General features: G+C 37.6%; 2 protein-coding genes across 4 annotated transcripts in view; both read right to left on the bottom strand.

The window, feature by feature from the left end:
- Positions 1-41: 41 nt before the first annotated feature.
- On the bottom strand, positions 42-10,865 carry LOC134743083 (midnolin homolog). Its single transcript, XM_063676393.1, has 5 exons — positions 10,489-10,865; positions 10,279-10,366; positions 8,707-10,166; positions 5,367-5,454; positions 42-2,610 (listed from the first exon to the last, which is right to left on the bottom strand). Exons 1-5 carry the CDS (start codon positions 10,686-10,688, stop codon positions 2,293-2,295), a joined length of 2,154 nt encoding a protein of 717 aa, XP_063532463.1. The 5' UTR covers positions 10,689-10,865; the 3' UTR covers positions 42-2,292.
- Positions 10,866-11,883: 1,018 nt separating this feature from the next.
- Positions 11,884-15,357, bottom strand: part of LOC134743085 (ATP-binding cassette sub-family D member 3) — a 96,390-nt gene continuing 92,916 nt past the window's right edge. For all 3 annotated transcript variants that reach the window (XM_063676397.1, XM_063676396.1, XM_063676398.1), the window contains one exon: positions 11,884-14,171. In XM_063676397.1, coding sequence (XP_063532467.1) covers positions 14,037-14,171 — 135 coding nt within the window. In that variant the 3' untranslated portion in view covers positions 11,884-14,036. The remainder of the gene's footprint in view (positions 14,172-15,357) is intronic.

Here is a 15,357-nt window from a genome sequence, read left to right as displayed (position 1 = left end):
ACGATAATTCACCTAAAACTAGATTAGATAAAGTAACAGACTTGTATATTTTGTTATGTAACTTTATTCTCCTCACTAGACATGCAAATACAAGGACAAAAACAACTCACGAATTTTCAAAACTTATAACGAAAACGCATCCCGACTAATTTTACAATTGGTAACAATAGGGTCTGAAAACTGCATATTATACTTGAAGGTTTTTAATAATATATATTTTTTACACGAACGAGAAAAATCTCATAAATATATCATATTTGAGATCTTTACTGAACCAGTATATGATAAGAGATTGAATACATAAAAGGGCGAATTAAATGGTGCCATATATTCCCTCACATTTTAAAGAAAAACTAAATGGGCACACGTATGGCACAACATCATTACATCAACGCACCTTACAAACGACAGGCACTTTTCACGATGTGGATCTTTAGGATTATTGCTCCTCTATAGTCTAGGGAAAATCATTGTGTCACCTTGGCCCCTTACCAATACGGGACTCATCACATTTCAAGAAAACAAGCGATCATTACACGGAAGACTAAAATTAAAGATGCCGTAACTTAAAATCTTGATTGCATGTTGCTATTTGAAGTAAATAGCTTAATATTGTTAATTCCTTTCTAAACTATCAATACTTTAGTATATGCAACCGTTTACATAGGCAGAGTTCATATTATATTCACAGTGTTCCGTTATTACACCTAATGCATTTTCTAGGCAGTTGATCATAATAATCCCTTACATAAAATGATGGGTAATTGGTTATAGATCATAAAAGCACATTACACTATTAGAATTTCTGCGTAATAATTATGTACAAAGCTAGCTTTAGTATATGTCCTCGCATCTGCAGAGGGTCGTTACCGAGGTCTAACGTGTTGGTGTCTCGCATCCTAGCTTCTAGTCGTGCGTTCACATAAAACAAAATAAAATTATTAAGAATAAGTAAGAAAAAAAAAACAATTTATTATGTTATAACATTTCCGTGATAGGAGAAAAAGAAAACAAAGAAAATAACTATAGCAAAAACAGTGCCGATTATTTACTACAATAATTATGGAATAAAACACGCTCGAAATTTACTAAGTATATGAGAAATTACATAACTTAAACAAATACGAGGTCTACGATTTCCAAAGGAATAATGTCCAATGGAACCTACCGATCCTAATGTTATTCCATACAATTAAGCTAGTAAAGTGTCAGATGTTGGACCAATAAAATAAAATATAAATCTAAAAGAAATAACAACAAAAATCAATTTTATCGTCGCACCAGGCAACTCTACGGGAGGTCCTTAACAGTTACCCTTTAACTACAACTAGTGGTTCGCTATTCAATCTTGTATCATTTGTACATGCGTATAATAGCACTTATATCGACGTTACGTCTACGTCTGAATCTAGGCGTTGGTAATTTAGAATATGAATACCTGGGTCAAACCCGCACTCGCTCCCGAACAATCAACTATCGATATAACTGCGAGTGTACACTATTATCTTACCACAAACAACTAACATTTTGCTCTGATACGAAGGGTTTTCAGTCTATAAGGCTACTTTCACGTTGCAAAAACGGTTCATTGTCAAAGAGCAAGTGAAAGTGTACTTGTCGTAATTTTACAAGTCTACGCTCGAGACAATCAATGATTTGCATACATTTTGAAAATCTGCACCATTGAATCAACATTTTAAAAGCTAACTGACACCATTGTTCAGGAGTTGAACTGCAAACGAATGTAACATTTGTATGACTGTCTTCCAACAGTTATTCATGGGTTTAGTGACGTCGTCGTTAAATTAAAACTACTATCGCTATCGTCCGCTAATAATGATTCCAAGATTCCAGCATAAAATTATTTAAAGTGAGCTATATACATATGTCGAGTTGGAAGACTCGTGTAAAATGAACGCGCTGTCAAAACGGTTTAACAAAATGGCGGCCGTCACTAAGCACTACGAGTAGTTAGTGATAGGGCTCAAACGAACCTTCAAAACTAAAGGCGTCGAGATTTTACGTACATTTTTGGGTTATTCCCACTAGTTACCATCAAGTTGTTACCAGTGGTAACTACTGGGAATTTTATTTCCACCTTTTACCACTGGTCTATAAAAAATCCCAGTAGATACCACTGGTAACAACTTGGCGGTAACTAGTGGGAATAAACCACATTTTGTAGTTGCAAAAGAACGTTAGTGTTACTTAAACTTTGAAGGCTCGATCATGCGCTATCTTAGAATAGTAACTGCAAGTGGTAGCAGACGATGATTAGAGCATGATCGCGTGTTAAGCAACCGTCTCTATTTCTTCAGTCATGGTGGGCTGGTCCGGCGAGGCGAGAGTGTTGGGGGGTACGGCGGTGTAAGGCAAAGTTTTCATTTTGCGCGCCTCGCGGCGCTGCTTCTTCTGCTGCATCACGAGCCGGAGCTGCTCCAGCTTGCACTTAGTCTTGGAGTTCTCTATGGCCAGGGCTTTGGCGGTGTCGCACTTGTGGCAGGGCGCGGAGCCCGAGCACTGCGCCGTGGAGCAGGTCGCTGTCTGGCTGCAGCTGGAGCATTTCGTCTCCTCCAAAGTGCTGGTTGAACATGAGTGTTTTGGTTCCTTCTGAAATTTAAAGTAAATAATAATTCATCAAACTTTTTGGCCTATTTTCAAGAAAAGAAATCACGTTTTCTTTATAATCGCATATTAAATGTTAGTAGGCCAATAAAATTATATAAAAAAGCGTTTTGAGGAATTAATTCCCAGCGAGCTGGAACACGTCGCATAAATTTTGGAACTTGGGAGATATTTTTTTCTTTGGATTGCCAAACCACTCGATGTAGAAAGAACCCACCATCAATTACAATGGCACTACCATCAAGGTTTGGTGGATCGGACACTGTTGAAAATGCGTTTTGGGATTTTAGCATGATCATACCAAAATTAAAGAAATTCAAAATGGCGGCCATTTTTACAACCGACTTCGAAATTCATATTAGGGTACCTTTCGGTTCCTCGGATATCAACTTTCATCACGATTAGAGCAAATTTTCCGTCGGACGGCTGTTTTCGAGCTACAAGCCAAAAAACTGAAAATGAACAAAAATGTTTGCACATCTCCCGGGATTGCGCAAATTCGGACTCTGATTACACGCATTTAGGACCAAATGAAGGTATTGAAACGATTTCCAGCTTGCTGGGAATTAATTATTCGAAAAAATTGAATTTGATTGGCCTATAGGGCAAATTCTGCCGTGCTAACAAAATATGCAGTAATCGCAGTTGAAAAAACGTCACGCAATTGTTTAGCTTGTTCTCTTTGAATAAGTTCTTTATTTAAATGTTTTTCATGCAAGTACTGTACATACGATAAGCAGGTTAATACTCGTAACAGTATAATTTAAATACAATACGAAATTCGGGTACATGTGAAATAATTTACAGCTACACTACCATTTTGTACAAGACTCGTACTATTAGTAGGAACTGCTTTAGGTCCCGGTCTGGCGGTCATCGTTCGAGAAACGGGTGTTCATACTTCATAGATTGATCTCGGTCAAATGTATGACCACCCCCGCACGTCATTTCGGTGCCCGCAAGCTTTCTAACTGCGGCCTTATTATTTCAACAACCTAAATAATTATAAGCTTCTATGGTCCCACTTCAGATGGTCTTCTTAAGATACACTTGTAGTGGTAGCGTGTAATTTTTTAAATTGAATTTATACACTAGTTTAAATTCCAATATATTACTTGTGTAAGAGACATTAACATATATGCATTTAAAGTACGAAGTTGCGAACCTTCTATGACCGTTACATAATAGAAATGTTGTGAAATGCTTTCAAAGTAATAAGTTAAAAGGGAGCTCGTGTAAGATTAGGTATTGGCCCATAGCAACACGATTTAAGTATGCATTAATAACACTGATCGTGGATTTCGCTACAAGATTAGTTTACATCAGCTTCTTAAATTGCCTACAGTGCAGCAATTACAATTGGAACAGCATTGCGCATGCAATTCAGCATTGTAGTGGTGTAGTGTAGGTGTGGTGTACTGTAGTACTACATTATTACTATAGATCTAAGTACGGGGGTGACATCGTCACTGAGTGACGAAACCCTATCCTTTAAAAAAAAATTGATATAAAAAAGCATTGCGCAGTATACTGTAATTATCGTGTTTTCGAGAACGGAGACACAAATTGTCACACCTAGCTAGCCTATCCTATCAGGTCAATTCGAACGTACACTGATATCTGAATAACATCTAATTGATGTCATTCAAAATTTGAATGACAAGTACAATGAATGTACTTGTCCGTACATGTGATGGCGCGGGCGAGACACACGGCATCATTCTTATGTCAGTGTACGTTCAAATCGGCCTGCAGTGTTTATTTAGGTACTTAGAGAAAAAAAAACGGCCAAGTGCGAGTCGGACACGCGCATCGAGGGTACCGTATTTTTTAGTATTTGTTGTTATAGCGGCAACAGAAACACATCTGTGAAAATTTCAACTGTCTAGCTATCACGGTTCATGAAATACAGCCTGGTGACAGACAGACGGACAGCGGAGTCTTAGTAATAGGGTCCCGTTTTTACCCTTTGGGTACGGAACCCTAAAAATAAATTATTTTTTACTTACAAATTGAATCCTTTACAAAACTATTTTTTTGAAAGTAAGTAAAACAAAACTTCAAAATGTACTGTCTGATTTATACAAGTCAGGGTAGGTTTTGTAACATAAAATATTTAAAAATCCGATGACGAGGGTGATTCATAATCCATTAATTTACAAGGAAACTCGCTTTCACGTAAAAAAGACCGCATCGAAATCGGTCTATCCATTTGAGAGCTACGATGCCTCAGACAGACAGACAGATATTGGCGTCAAACTTATATCACCCCTTTTTGCGCCAGAGTTAAAAATTTCAATATACAGATCAAACAGAATTGATAACCTGTATCTGAATAACTGCTGCTTGTATCAAGTTTAATTGAGTTTGATTGTTATTAAGTATAGTTATGTATTGTTCTAACACTTTGATAAGATTATTTATATTACTAACACTATGATCCTCGATGGTCTTAAATAAAGAATTTATATAGAGAGTGACTAAAAAATAAGTGCATTCACGTTGCCAGGGAGGTTTTGGATTATACTGAGCAACTTTTACTATAGGACCAATCACGAAAAAAAAATGTATCCTCTCATAGAAAATAGACCAGCCAAAATGTATGAAACAGCCAATTTTGTTTCGCGATTTCGTGGTTGGTCCCATAGTAAAAGTTGCTCACTATAATCCCAAAACCTCCCTGGCACCGAAAATGCACTTATTATTTAGCCACCGTGTATATCAGGTATATCATAAAATACCTGAACAAGAGCGATGGGCGGAGCGGCGCACAGCAAGTCGTTCAAAATGTGAATAATTGTGGAGATGTCCCTCTTTGGTCGGCCATATCTGGAATTATTGAAAGTAGCATGAATAATATTACGAGTCGACGTCGGCGACCTAAAGCCCGTCACAGACGGAGCGATAATATATAGGCAGATAACGTAAGATACGGCATCTGTCGATATATTTTTCTCAAACATGCTATGTAATATTGATATTACGTTCTTTATATTAGGCTGGGAAGTATCACGTTTCAGGCGCGGCTAGACGAGAGGTCTGTAATGAAATTTCATACAAAGTTGGTGTGGGAAGTGGCTGTTTTTTAATTTCTATTTCACATGTAATTGTTGCACAGCATCATGGCATTCAGCCATTAAAAAAAACTATAAGCAATATTTGCTTTTTGGTCCGTTTATGACATTCTGCCAATACTCCTATTAGAAAAAACTTTTTTTTTTTTAACCTGACTTGGGCTCTATGGCATTAGAGCGGTAGGACTGTGTGGGGGGATGGTAGCCGGGTTTGAGAAAATCACTATACATACATCGGCGTGAAAACGGGTTGTCGGCCTCATAACTATCCGGCCTCACTACGTTCGGCCGTATATTCTATTCGGCCGGCAACCCCTTCCTTCCCGGCCTCTGTAGTAATGTACTATTACGTACTATTTGACAGAGTCCACACACGAAGCTGTAATATATATTTTGGTATCTTACGATATCTTATCTCAAGGTATCTGCAGATGCCTTGCGATATATCACTCGGTATATTTTTCGTCTCTCTCACAATGTAGGTGCTAGACAGAGAGCGATATATATTTTGGTATTGTTGGCGTGTGTGGTGTTTAGCGATACTCGAACAGCCTGGCCACGACATTGCGCGACTGGCTTCGGCTAAGGCGACAACCATAGGTTGGAGCGAGACACAGCGATCGGACCTTTCGTTCCCACCTATGGTTTTCGCGTTTTTTATTTATTTAATGTCTGTAAGAGAGAGCGTCAGATATAACTTATGGTGTCCCCCAGGGAAGCGTTCTGGGGCCCACGTAGTTTCTTATATATATATATATATATCAATGACTTGACGAATCTCAAACTGCAACGTGGGCACATCGGCTCTTATGCTGATGACACAGCTATAGTGTTCGATGGAGAATCCTGGGAGTCAGTGTTCAGAAGTGCAGAATCTGGCCTCCGCAGAGTGGCTGTATGGCTTAGAAATAACCTCCTTACTCTAAATGCCAGCAAAACTAATTATATTTGTTTTAGTAAATATGACTGTTCGCAACATAATGTTAACTTAAAACTAAAGATACACATGTGTACCCAGGATGATCCTTGCCACTGTGAATGCATCGAACTGGAAAAAGTAAAATTGACTAAATATCTAGGTGTACTACTTGACCAACGCCTCTCATGGCACATGCAACTGGAAAATGTAAACAATAGAATAAGAAAACTTAACTGGATTTTCAAGATGTTCATCAACTTTATATTACATTGGCACAACCTGTCATGAGTTACTGTATTACTGTCTGGGGTGGCGCTGCCAAAACAAAATTTTTAGAGGTGGAGAGAGGGCAACGTTGCCTGCTCAAGGTGATGTACTCAAAACCATACTGGTTTCCTACAAAAAAACTATATGAAATTAGTGACCAATTAACAATCAGGAAGCTGTATGTTTTGAGTGCAACACTCAGGCTACACAAAACCCTAGATTTTTACCCTACAATTGAAACCCGTCGACGTAAAAACATGCTATAAATGTATGTTTGCCAAAAGGCAATATAAAGCACAATCGGCATACATGTACAACAATATAAATAAGTTAATCAATATCTATCCATTACTGTTGTATAAGTGTAAGATAGAACTCACTAAATGGCAGAAACAACTAAGTTATGATGATACAGAGTCATTATTGTACCGCATAAATTATTAACTATACATAAATATATTGGCTGAACACATACGCTAATCCACACACGCGCGCACACACACACACACACACACACACACACACACACACACACACACACACACACACACACACACACACACACACACACACACATACACACATACATACATACATACATACATACATACATACATACATACATACATACATATGTCCTTCATCACAAGCACAGTATTTAAGTAAGTAATTTAATTAGGCTAGAACATTAATTAATACCATAAATACCTAAACTATAAGTTAGAATTATAAGTAGTTTATAAATAACATCATCATCATGTATACCAACAATATTTCCTAAATAAAAAAGACTTTTATATTTATAGAGGAGCGGGGCATCCTGATACAGGTTCATTCACCTAAAAGGAAGTCCCAACCACCAATTTGTAGACTAAGCTTACAAGGAAATAAAACAATTTTCATTTTCAAGATATCTGTCGGTATCTGCCGATATATTATCGCTTCCGTCTGCGACGAACTGTAGATAGAGCTCGCTTCAGGTAAACTTCGATCATTGTTATGCACACAAAGGAATGTAGATGTTTTTTTCATATCCTTTGTGCCTATCACAAGTATCAAGTACGTGAAACCTGATTGAGTTGCGAATCTATATCGATAAATCGAGGCAAAAAAATTAAATTATTTTTCACCACACCCGCTGGTAAAGGCTCTCTTGATTGTTCAAAAACTGATAAGAAAGTTGCATTTTATTCACATGTGAGGCAAAGTAATCAAATGCAAATTTTGAGTTGTTTTCTTATGTTTGCTGGTAGAATTGAGGTTTAAATGATGTTTTTGAATGATAAATATTTAATAACATTAATTATGAATTGCTTTGTTTGATATTTTACAGTTTGTATTTTCCATGTGTTGGTGAAAATTTTAGTGTTTCACTCGGTGGCAAAATTTGTTTAACCCTCGTGCCTTGAAACCCTCGCAACGCTCAAGATTCAATTTTGGAATCTCGCTTTTTGGGTATCAATATTAGCACGAGATGTTAAACAACAACCTTGCCCCCTTGTAAAACAAATTATGAAATACTATTAAAATATGCAGTCAATAGAAAATGATTTTCACAAAATACAAAGACTGCCACAAAAAGTTACATGTTTTGAAATCTAAAAAAAACCTGACAAGTGCGAGTCGGACTCGCCCACCGAGGGTTCCGTACTTTTTAGTATTTGTGGTTCTAGCGGCAACAGAAATACATCATCTGTGAAATTTTCAACTGTCTAGCTGGTAATAGCTGGTGACAGACAGACAGATGGACAGTGGAGTCTTAGTAATAGTATCTCCGTTTTTACCCTTTGGGTATGGAACCCTAAAAAGCAATATGCTTACCTGTCTTGCAGAGCAGGATTCAGGGTGCCAGAGAATGTTCCCGAATATATTCCTTTACCATGATGCTTCATGGACTCTATCACAGCTCCGGGGCCCACCTTTGAGCGCACTGACTCTTCAGCAGTTCTGAGATCTATTTTATTCGTCAGTACTTCTTTAGACAGTTTCTTCAACTTTTGCGTGAGGTTCTTTGAAGCCTCTATAAGGGCTTTAGTGTCGACAGGAGGCGTGGGGGACGCTCGCTGCGGTTTCTTAGGCGCGTCAGGAGCTATGAATGGAATTTGTTTAGAAGTAGAGGGAGTGGCTAGGTCTGCATCTTCACTTTGAGCACTTGGCTGCAATATTAGCTTCCTGGAGTTAGTTATGAAAGGCTCAGTGCGGGAGGTGGACGGCTGCGAAAGGTTACTATCTTGTCGAATTTGCATCCTTTTCTTATGTTTATTGACAACAGATTGCATAAAGGCTTTTTGTTTGTTTTGACCAATAGGATGCTTAAATTTTGAAGTCTTGTGGAGTAAATATTGGAAGCGCTTATTTTTTAAAGGTTCAATGCTTTGGAAGGAAGGCAATGCACCGGAAGCGGCCGGAGTGCCATGGCTGGTTGTGGCCAGATTTGAGATCTCTCTATCCATCATAGACTCGTCTTGATCCTCAAACAGGCCTTTGTCAACTGCACTGTTGAATAGGTTTTCCATAGGGTACTCATCAATGGTACTTTCAGCTAAGAATGAGCTCTGGTCAGTAAAGTTGTCGCTGTCATCACTGAGGGAGCTGTCAGGGGTAAGAGCCGGGCAGGGTGCGTGGGGGGAGCTGCTGGTGGAGGCGAGCATGTCATGATGTAATTTACTCTTTGACAACAAATCTATTAAACTACTTTTAACAGAATTTGCAATTGCCGCTTCTCGGCTCTCAGAGGTAGATGCGTCTATAGGACTGGACACCAAATTGGACAAGGACTTGATCGGAGACTGGTCATTCTCTACAGATGTGTCCGACAGATCTGAGAGAGTACAATTTGTGGTGTCTAAAGAATCATCCTTTGTGTCACATGTTTCTTTCTTCAAATTTTCTTCAGCTAAATACAAATCAAAGGCATTTTGCAGTATTTCCAAATCTTGCTTTTGAAGAGTGTGTGTTTGTTTTGGCTGAGCTAATTTCTCCACGTCTGCTGTGTCTTCAGAGTTTGAAGGTTTTTCTGGAGTGCATTGAGGGCTGGGAGTTTCCCTGGCATCTCGTTTTGTACGAACCCAGGTGCTCTTGGTGGGTGTGGAGGTCCTAAGGGAGCGGCTGCCACTCGCAGCACCCGAGTTCAGGGTTGACAGCTGCAGCTGAATTAACATCATGTGGTCACCTAATCTCATGGTTAAATTAAGTGGAGATTTTCCTGTGAGAAAGTCGTTAACTTGCGTGTCATTGAGGGACTCTAGCGCCTGCATCACGGAGTTCTCGGGTCTTTGACTCTGTGAACAGATAACGACCTTAATAGTGAATGTCTAGAGGCAGAGCGGTGTAGTAGATAAAGCGTGTATTGATTAGTGTTAGTTTGTTGTGCAACACGTGACGAGCACGTACCAGCAGGCCCGTCTCGACGCTGGGCAGCAAGATGACGCGCGACCCGTCCAGAAGCCCATTCTCCTCCAGCGTACCCTCTCGCAATTGCCTGCGAACATAAAACTTCATATCGATACAAGTTAAAGGACGCGGATGCGTCATCGCACCGACGCAACATTATATCCGTGATATGTTTGACAATAGAAGCTTGGCGTCTACCATAGAGCTCACCTTTCGCGATGCAACAAGCATATCCGATCCTTAGACACTTTTAACTTCTTTGAGACGAGTTTCTTGAGATGCTCCACTGTATTTTTACCGTTCAAGCTGATTGAGAAATTACCACCAGTCGTCGTTTGTATGTTCAGCGTTATGTCCGTCGACTGCGGGGAGCCACACCCGTACACTTCTGTTCCCGTAGCGCGTTCCATATTTTACACATATAGTCCACTAGAATTTATAATTCGCCTACTATTTCAACGACGCACTACCTTACTAAGATTACACAGCTATTTTATTGCAAGATAGAAATAACAGGGTCACACGCCAGACCCCCAGATTTGATGTGGCCGTAGACAGTGTGACCAGTCGCCTTCGATATCCCGTTATTTTTTTTTTTACAACAGCTGATGCGAAGCGGGCCTCCTTTACATTCCGTTATGCAATATGAAGTAAATCAATATTTGAATTCGGTTAGTTATTCTAGATATTGGTGACTAATCAGAGTAGCAAATCATAGAAATTTACAAACTTCTTGTTAATATTGAAATAAAACATATAATTGTTGCCTTTCAAGAAAGTAATCTACTGCTTTATCATATATCGTTTAAACGCAACATACTAGAAACGGAGAAAATACGTCATCGGCCGGCCGGACGTCATCATGACGTCACGCGACGCCTATCGAGGCTTTTTGTGGGAAATTTAAAAGTAGATTCTCTTCCTCCTCTTCCTCAAACAAAAATTACTCAAGCCGATCAGGGATTTCCCTTTAGCAATATAGCATAATAGCGCGTTTCAATTAACTTTATAGTTATCGCTCGATTGGTTTAAAGGGTGTTGTTTCTTTGAATATCTTATACGCAGTTATGTTATGGAGTCAAAGTACAGGTAACCGCGGAAGTGACTAATCTCTTTTATCTACTTAGCGAGGTTTAGACTAGCACGAACTTGCATGCAATTTACGTTACATTGCTGACTTCTAAGGTAAATTGCATTCAAAATGTTTATCAGATACCGCAATGTAATGAAAATTGCATGCAAGTTCGTGCTAGTCTAGACCTCGCTACATGTTATCAATGTTTTAAAATTAAATAACACGCGATCTGAAATGTATGGGGATATTCCTAGCGATTGTGCTTGTAGTAGTATTGTTTTTTAACGTGTATTATTTAAATGGTAAATAATAACATTAGCTACAGTACCTACCTACTATAAAGTCGGAAACATAATGCACTTAAAAACCTCATATCTATTCTGAAAAACATGACTATGCAGGATGCAGGCATGCATAAATCTTATTCTTAACTAAAATAAAACTGTAGAATACGAGGGACAGCCGCATAGCCTGCCTGCTAAAGGAAAACATACATTGGTCAGACCTTTAAGTGTAAAAAAAACAACATCTATCCTCAACCGTTTTATTTCAGCACCAATCATTATAAAACGTATACTTAACAACTATCACAGTAACTTATACTCTAAGTGCACAATATATAATTATAATTTAGATTTAATCTTGTTTTATACATTTGTTTCGTATCTAAGCGATACTAACTCTATTAGATACATTTTAAAAAATCTATGTAAATAAAGGATTTTTACGATAGTAAAGCAGGCAAATAAAAAATTGAGCAGTAGAAACTCGTAAAAAAAACAATCAAGACAAATTTAAAAAATTGTCAAGATCATAACATAATTTTGCATAAAATGCTAAATGAACACTATTAAATATCCCACTTTTCTCATTCAATTATAAACTTACAATGGTTACCTTTGCTTGAATGATAAAGCGTTGCCATCTGTAATACTTAATAGTTTACTGTGATAAAGGTACATGTATAACATTAAATAAATAAATCATACAACACACTTAGTCATTTTCCGTAAACAAATAAATCACAATTAAACATCACATATATTAAAGGATTTGAAAGATTATCAGGTAGGTAGTGTGATAACGGTAGTCTCGAACTCCTTGGTAAAGGGGTATAATTAATTTCGAAGAAACCTTTTTATTTTTTATTGTTCTCGATTTAATTTGCGACCTTTTGAGACTGAGACCAATCTTACAAACGTAAAGTAAACAAACATATGTGGTATTTTCTATAAAAAGGGACCCTTATTGTCGATGGCACTTACGCCATTATTAACAATGCTCCGATATAAATACAATGCTGCGCGACGCTGTGCGGCGTAAGCGCCATCGACAATAAGGTCTCTTTTCATAGAAAATGCCCCATATTATCTATTTACATATTATGTATGGCCTCTCCTAACCTCACCGATAATCGCATGCAATTTGCGATACATTCCGGCATTTAGTCGATCGATTGAATTCGTTGCTCCCACTAAACAGCAATTATCTAAAATTGCAAGCATTTGTTGCAAGGTGTGTAAGAGGTTAGGAATTTCCATTTACAATTAAATTTATTTTTAATCGAGACTGTAAACTGCCGCCTTCTCGGATTAGGTAGATAAAGTAAAGCAAAAAATATAATAATTTAATAAACAAAGAAAATTGAGTTATACATAGGGTGGACCAAGTCTTTTTATATTTACATACAGCTATGTATGTAAATGTAACAAATGGAGGCAAATCATACACTCCAGATGTAGGTCAGATGGTGATGACCACGATCCTCAGTCATGAGGAAACGACCAGAGAGAGAGATGTATGTAAATATAAAAAGACTTTTGGTCCACCCTATATTTATACTCTGGCACGGCCAATTTGTCAGTAGAATAAGGCGGCAAATAAAAAAAAATTGGCGCGGAGAGTTGACCCCCCATAGAAAAACTGAATTTCGCGCCTTTTTCTACGGACAAGCTGGGTGTGTTTGAGTATAACTACGTAATATGACTCAATCTTATAGTAATGAAAATTAACATAGATGAAATTTTCCAAATGTTTGAGTACGCATACATTAACTTGAGAAATATTTTACTTAATATTGCACAATAATATGTCATAAATTTAGCTATAATCAAAATAATGTTTATATTTACAACAAGCGTTGAATTTATCTAGCGTAATTGAAAAATATTTCATAACGTTGGCAACATTGATTTTAATGTATAATATTTCATAAACATTCACTATGGTCCCTATTGTAAACTAGCTTTGAACTTTCAAAAGTCGGTGTGAAATTGTGCTAAAGTTTGCAATTTATTTATAGTATTTACCTAAAACACGAAATACACACATTACATAAATATGCACAAAACATCTATAACAGAAAGCTATTCCTTAGAATGATACGGAAGAAAACATAAAAAAGGACATTCATAGCTATATATTATATATACAAACATGATGCCACAATAATTAGGTACTTACAGTTCTTTGCCAGTTAGTAAAAAACTGCGATAATATGAAAGTAAAACTGTAAAATACTTTTATCATCAAATCAATAATTTGAATAAAAATATGTACGTATGTCGGAATATTGCAACGATTTCGCGGACTTAAGTAGTCGAAAAAAACGATTTGCCATTCGCAACTAAAGCACCATTTCACTGCCAAGCCATTTCAAATCGTTTCATCATTACAATAAATTTCACGATCCAAATTCCTGCGTGTCGCTGTCGATCTCTTCAAATACGTAGCCACCGCGGCCGTCCATCTGTAGGTAGTGGTCGTGGTGCTTCCATAGAGATTTGCGGTGAGATACCGTGAAGAGAGATATGCCCATCTATTTGAAAAAAAAAGAAAGAAAAGTTAGAAAAGGAATGGTGGAACGTAAAATTATACATATACACATAGGGTGACTAAAAAATAAGTGCATTCCCGTTGCCAGGGAGGTTTTGGGATTATACTGAGCAACTTTTGCTACGAGACTAACCACAACATCCAGCCAGACCAGTCAAAAAGCCAAATTTTTTTTCGCGATTTCGGGGTTGGTCCTATAGTAAAAGTTGCTCAGTATAATCCCAAAACCTCCCTGGCAGCGGGAATGCACTTATTTTTTAGCCACCGTGTATAAACTATAAGTGCAGTCGTCACATTGGTAAATTATTACTTAGCACAGAAAATACTGACTAGAAATTAATCACATCGTTTCTTATAAGTGACTTTTTCTGTTCGCATCATAGCAATAGCGGATGGGGAAAATTCTCAAAGCATGTGTCGTGTGATTGGCAAAAATATTTCCACGCCAACTATAAACTTATCTTGACGACTAACGGGGTTATCTGATATCAAAGAACTGACTGAATAATAGTTATTTGTTTTACAAGGGGGGCAAAGTTGTTGTTTAACCGCTCGTGCTATTATTGATACCCGAACAAGCGAGCGAGCTAGTGGGAATTGTCTTAGGCTGTAGGCTATATGTACTTTTATAACTTTGCCTGTAAATCTTATTGGCCTGTATCTGTTTTTTTCCCCAATAAAGAAAATAAAAATAAATAAAATAAGCGAACGATTCCAAAGTTGAACCACGAGCGTAGCGAGTGGTTGAACAATGGAATCTTGAGCGTTGCGAGGGTTTCATAATACGAGGGTTATACAAAATTTGCCCCCGAGTGAAACACAAAAATTTTCACCACACCGACCCGAACAAAATATTAACTGTAAGATGTCAAACAAAATCCACTCCAAATAAACGTCATTAAATATTTATCATTCAAAATCATCAATAGCTTCGCTCAATAGCACCAATCGCTTAAGTCAATTCTACCAGCTAACATAAGAAAACAACTCAAAATTTGCATCTGATTACTTTGCCCGACATGTGAATAAAATGCAACTTTCTTATCAGTTTTTGAACAATCAAGAGCCTTTACCAGCGGGTGTGGTGAAAAACATATTTGAATGCCTACTTCAGGTAATTTCTTATGGGTAAAGGAATTCCCTCTTTTTAAATACTTACGGAACTTTAC

This window comes from Cydia strobilella, chromosome 7 (genome assembly GCF_947568885.1).
Source record: "Cydia strobilella chromosome 7, ilCydStro3.1, whole genome shotgun sequence".
Taxonomy (NCBI): domain Eukaryota; kingdom Metazoa; phylum Arthropoda; class Insecta; order Lepidoptera; family Tortricidae; genus Cydia; species Cydia strobilella.
Note: the sequence above shows the minus strand (reverse complement) of the source record. Positions and strands in the feature narration are given on the sequence as shown.

Coding starts and splice junctions, on each gene's coding strand:
- LOC134743083 (XM_063676393.1), bottom strand. CDS start 10,688: ATGGAACGCGCTACGGGAACAGAAGTGTACGGGTGTGGCTCCCCGCAG. Junction 10,167..10,278: donor GCGTCGAGACGGGCCTGCTG/GTACGTGCTCGT, acceptor ATCTGTTCACAG/AGTCAAAGACCCGAGAACTC. Junction 2,611..5,366: donor CGCCCATCGCTCTTGTTCAG/GTATTTTATGAT, acceptor TTTAAATTTCAG/AAGGAACCAAAACACTCATG.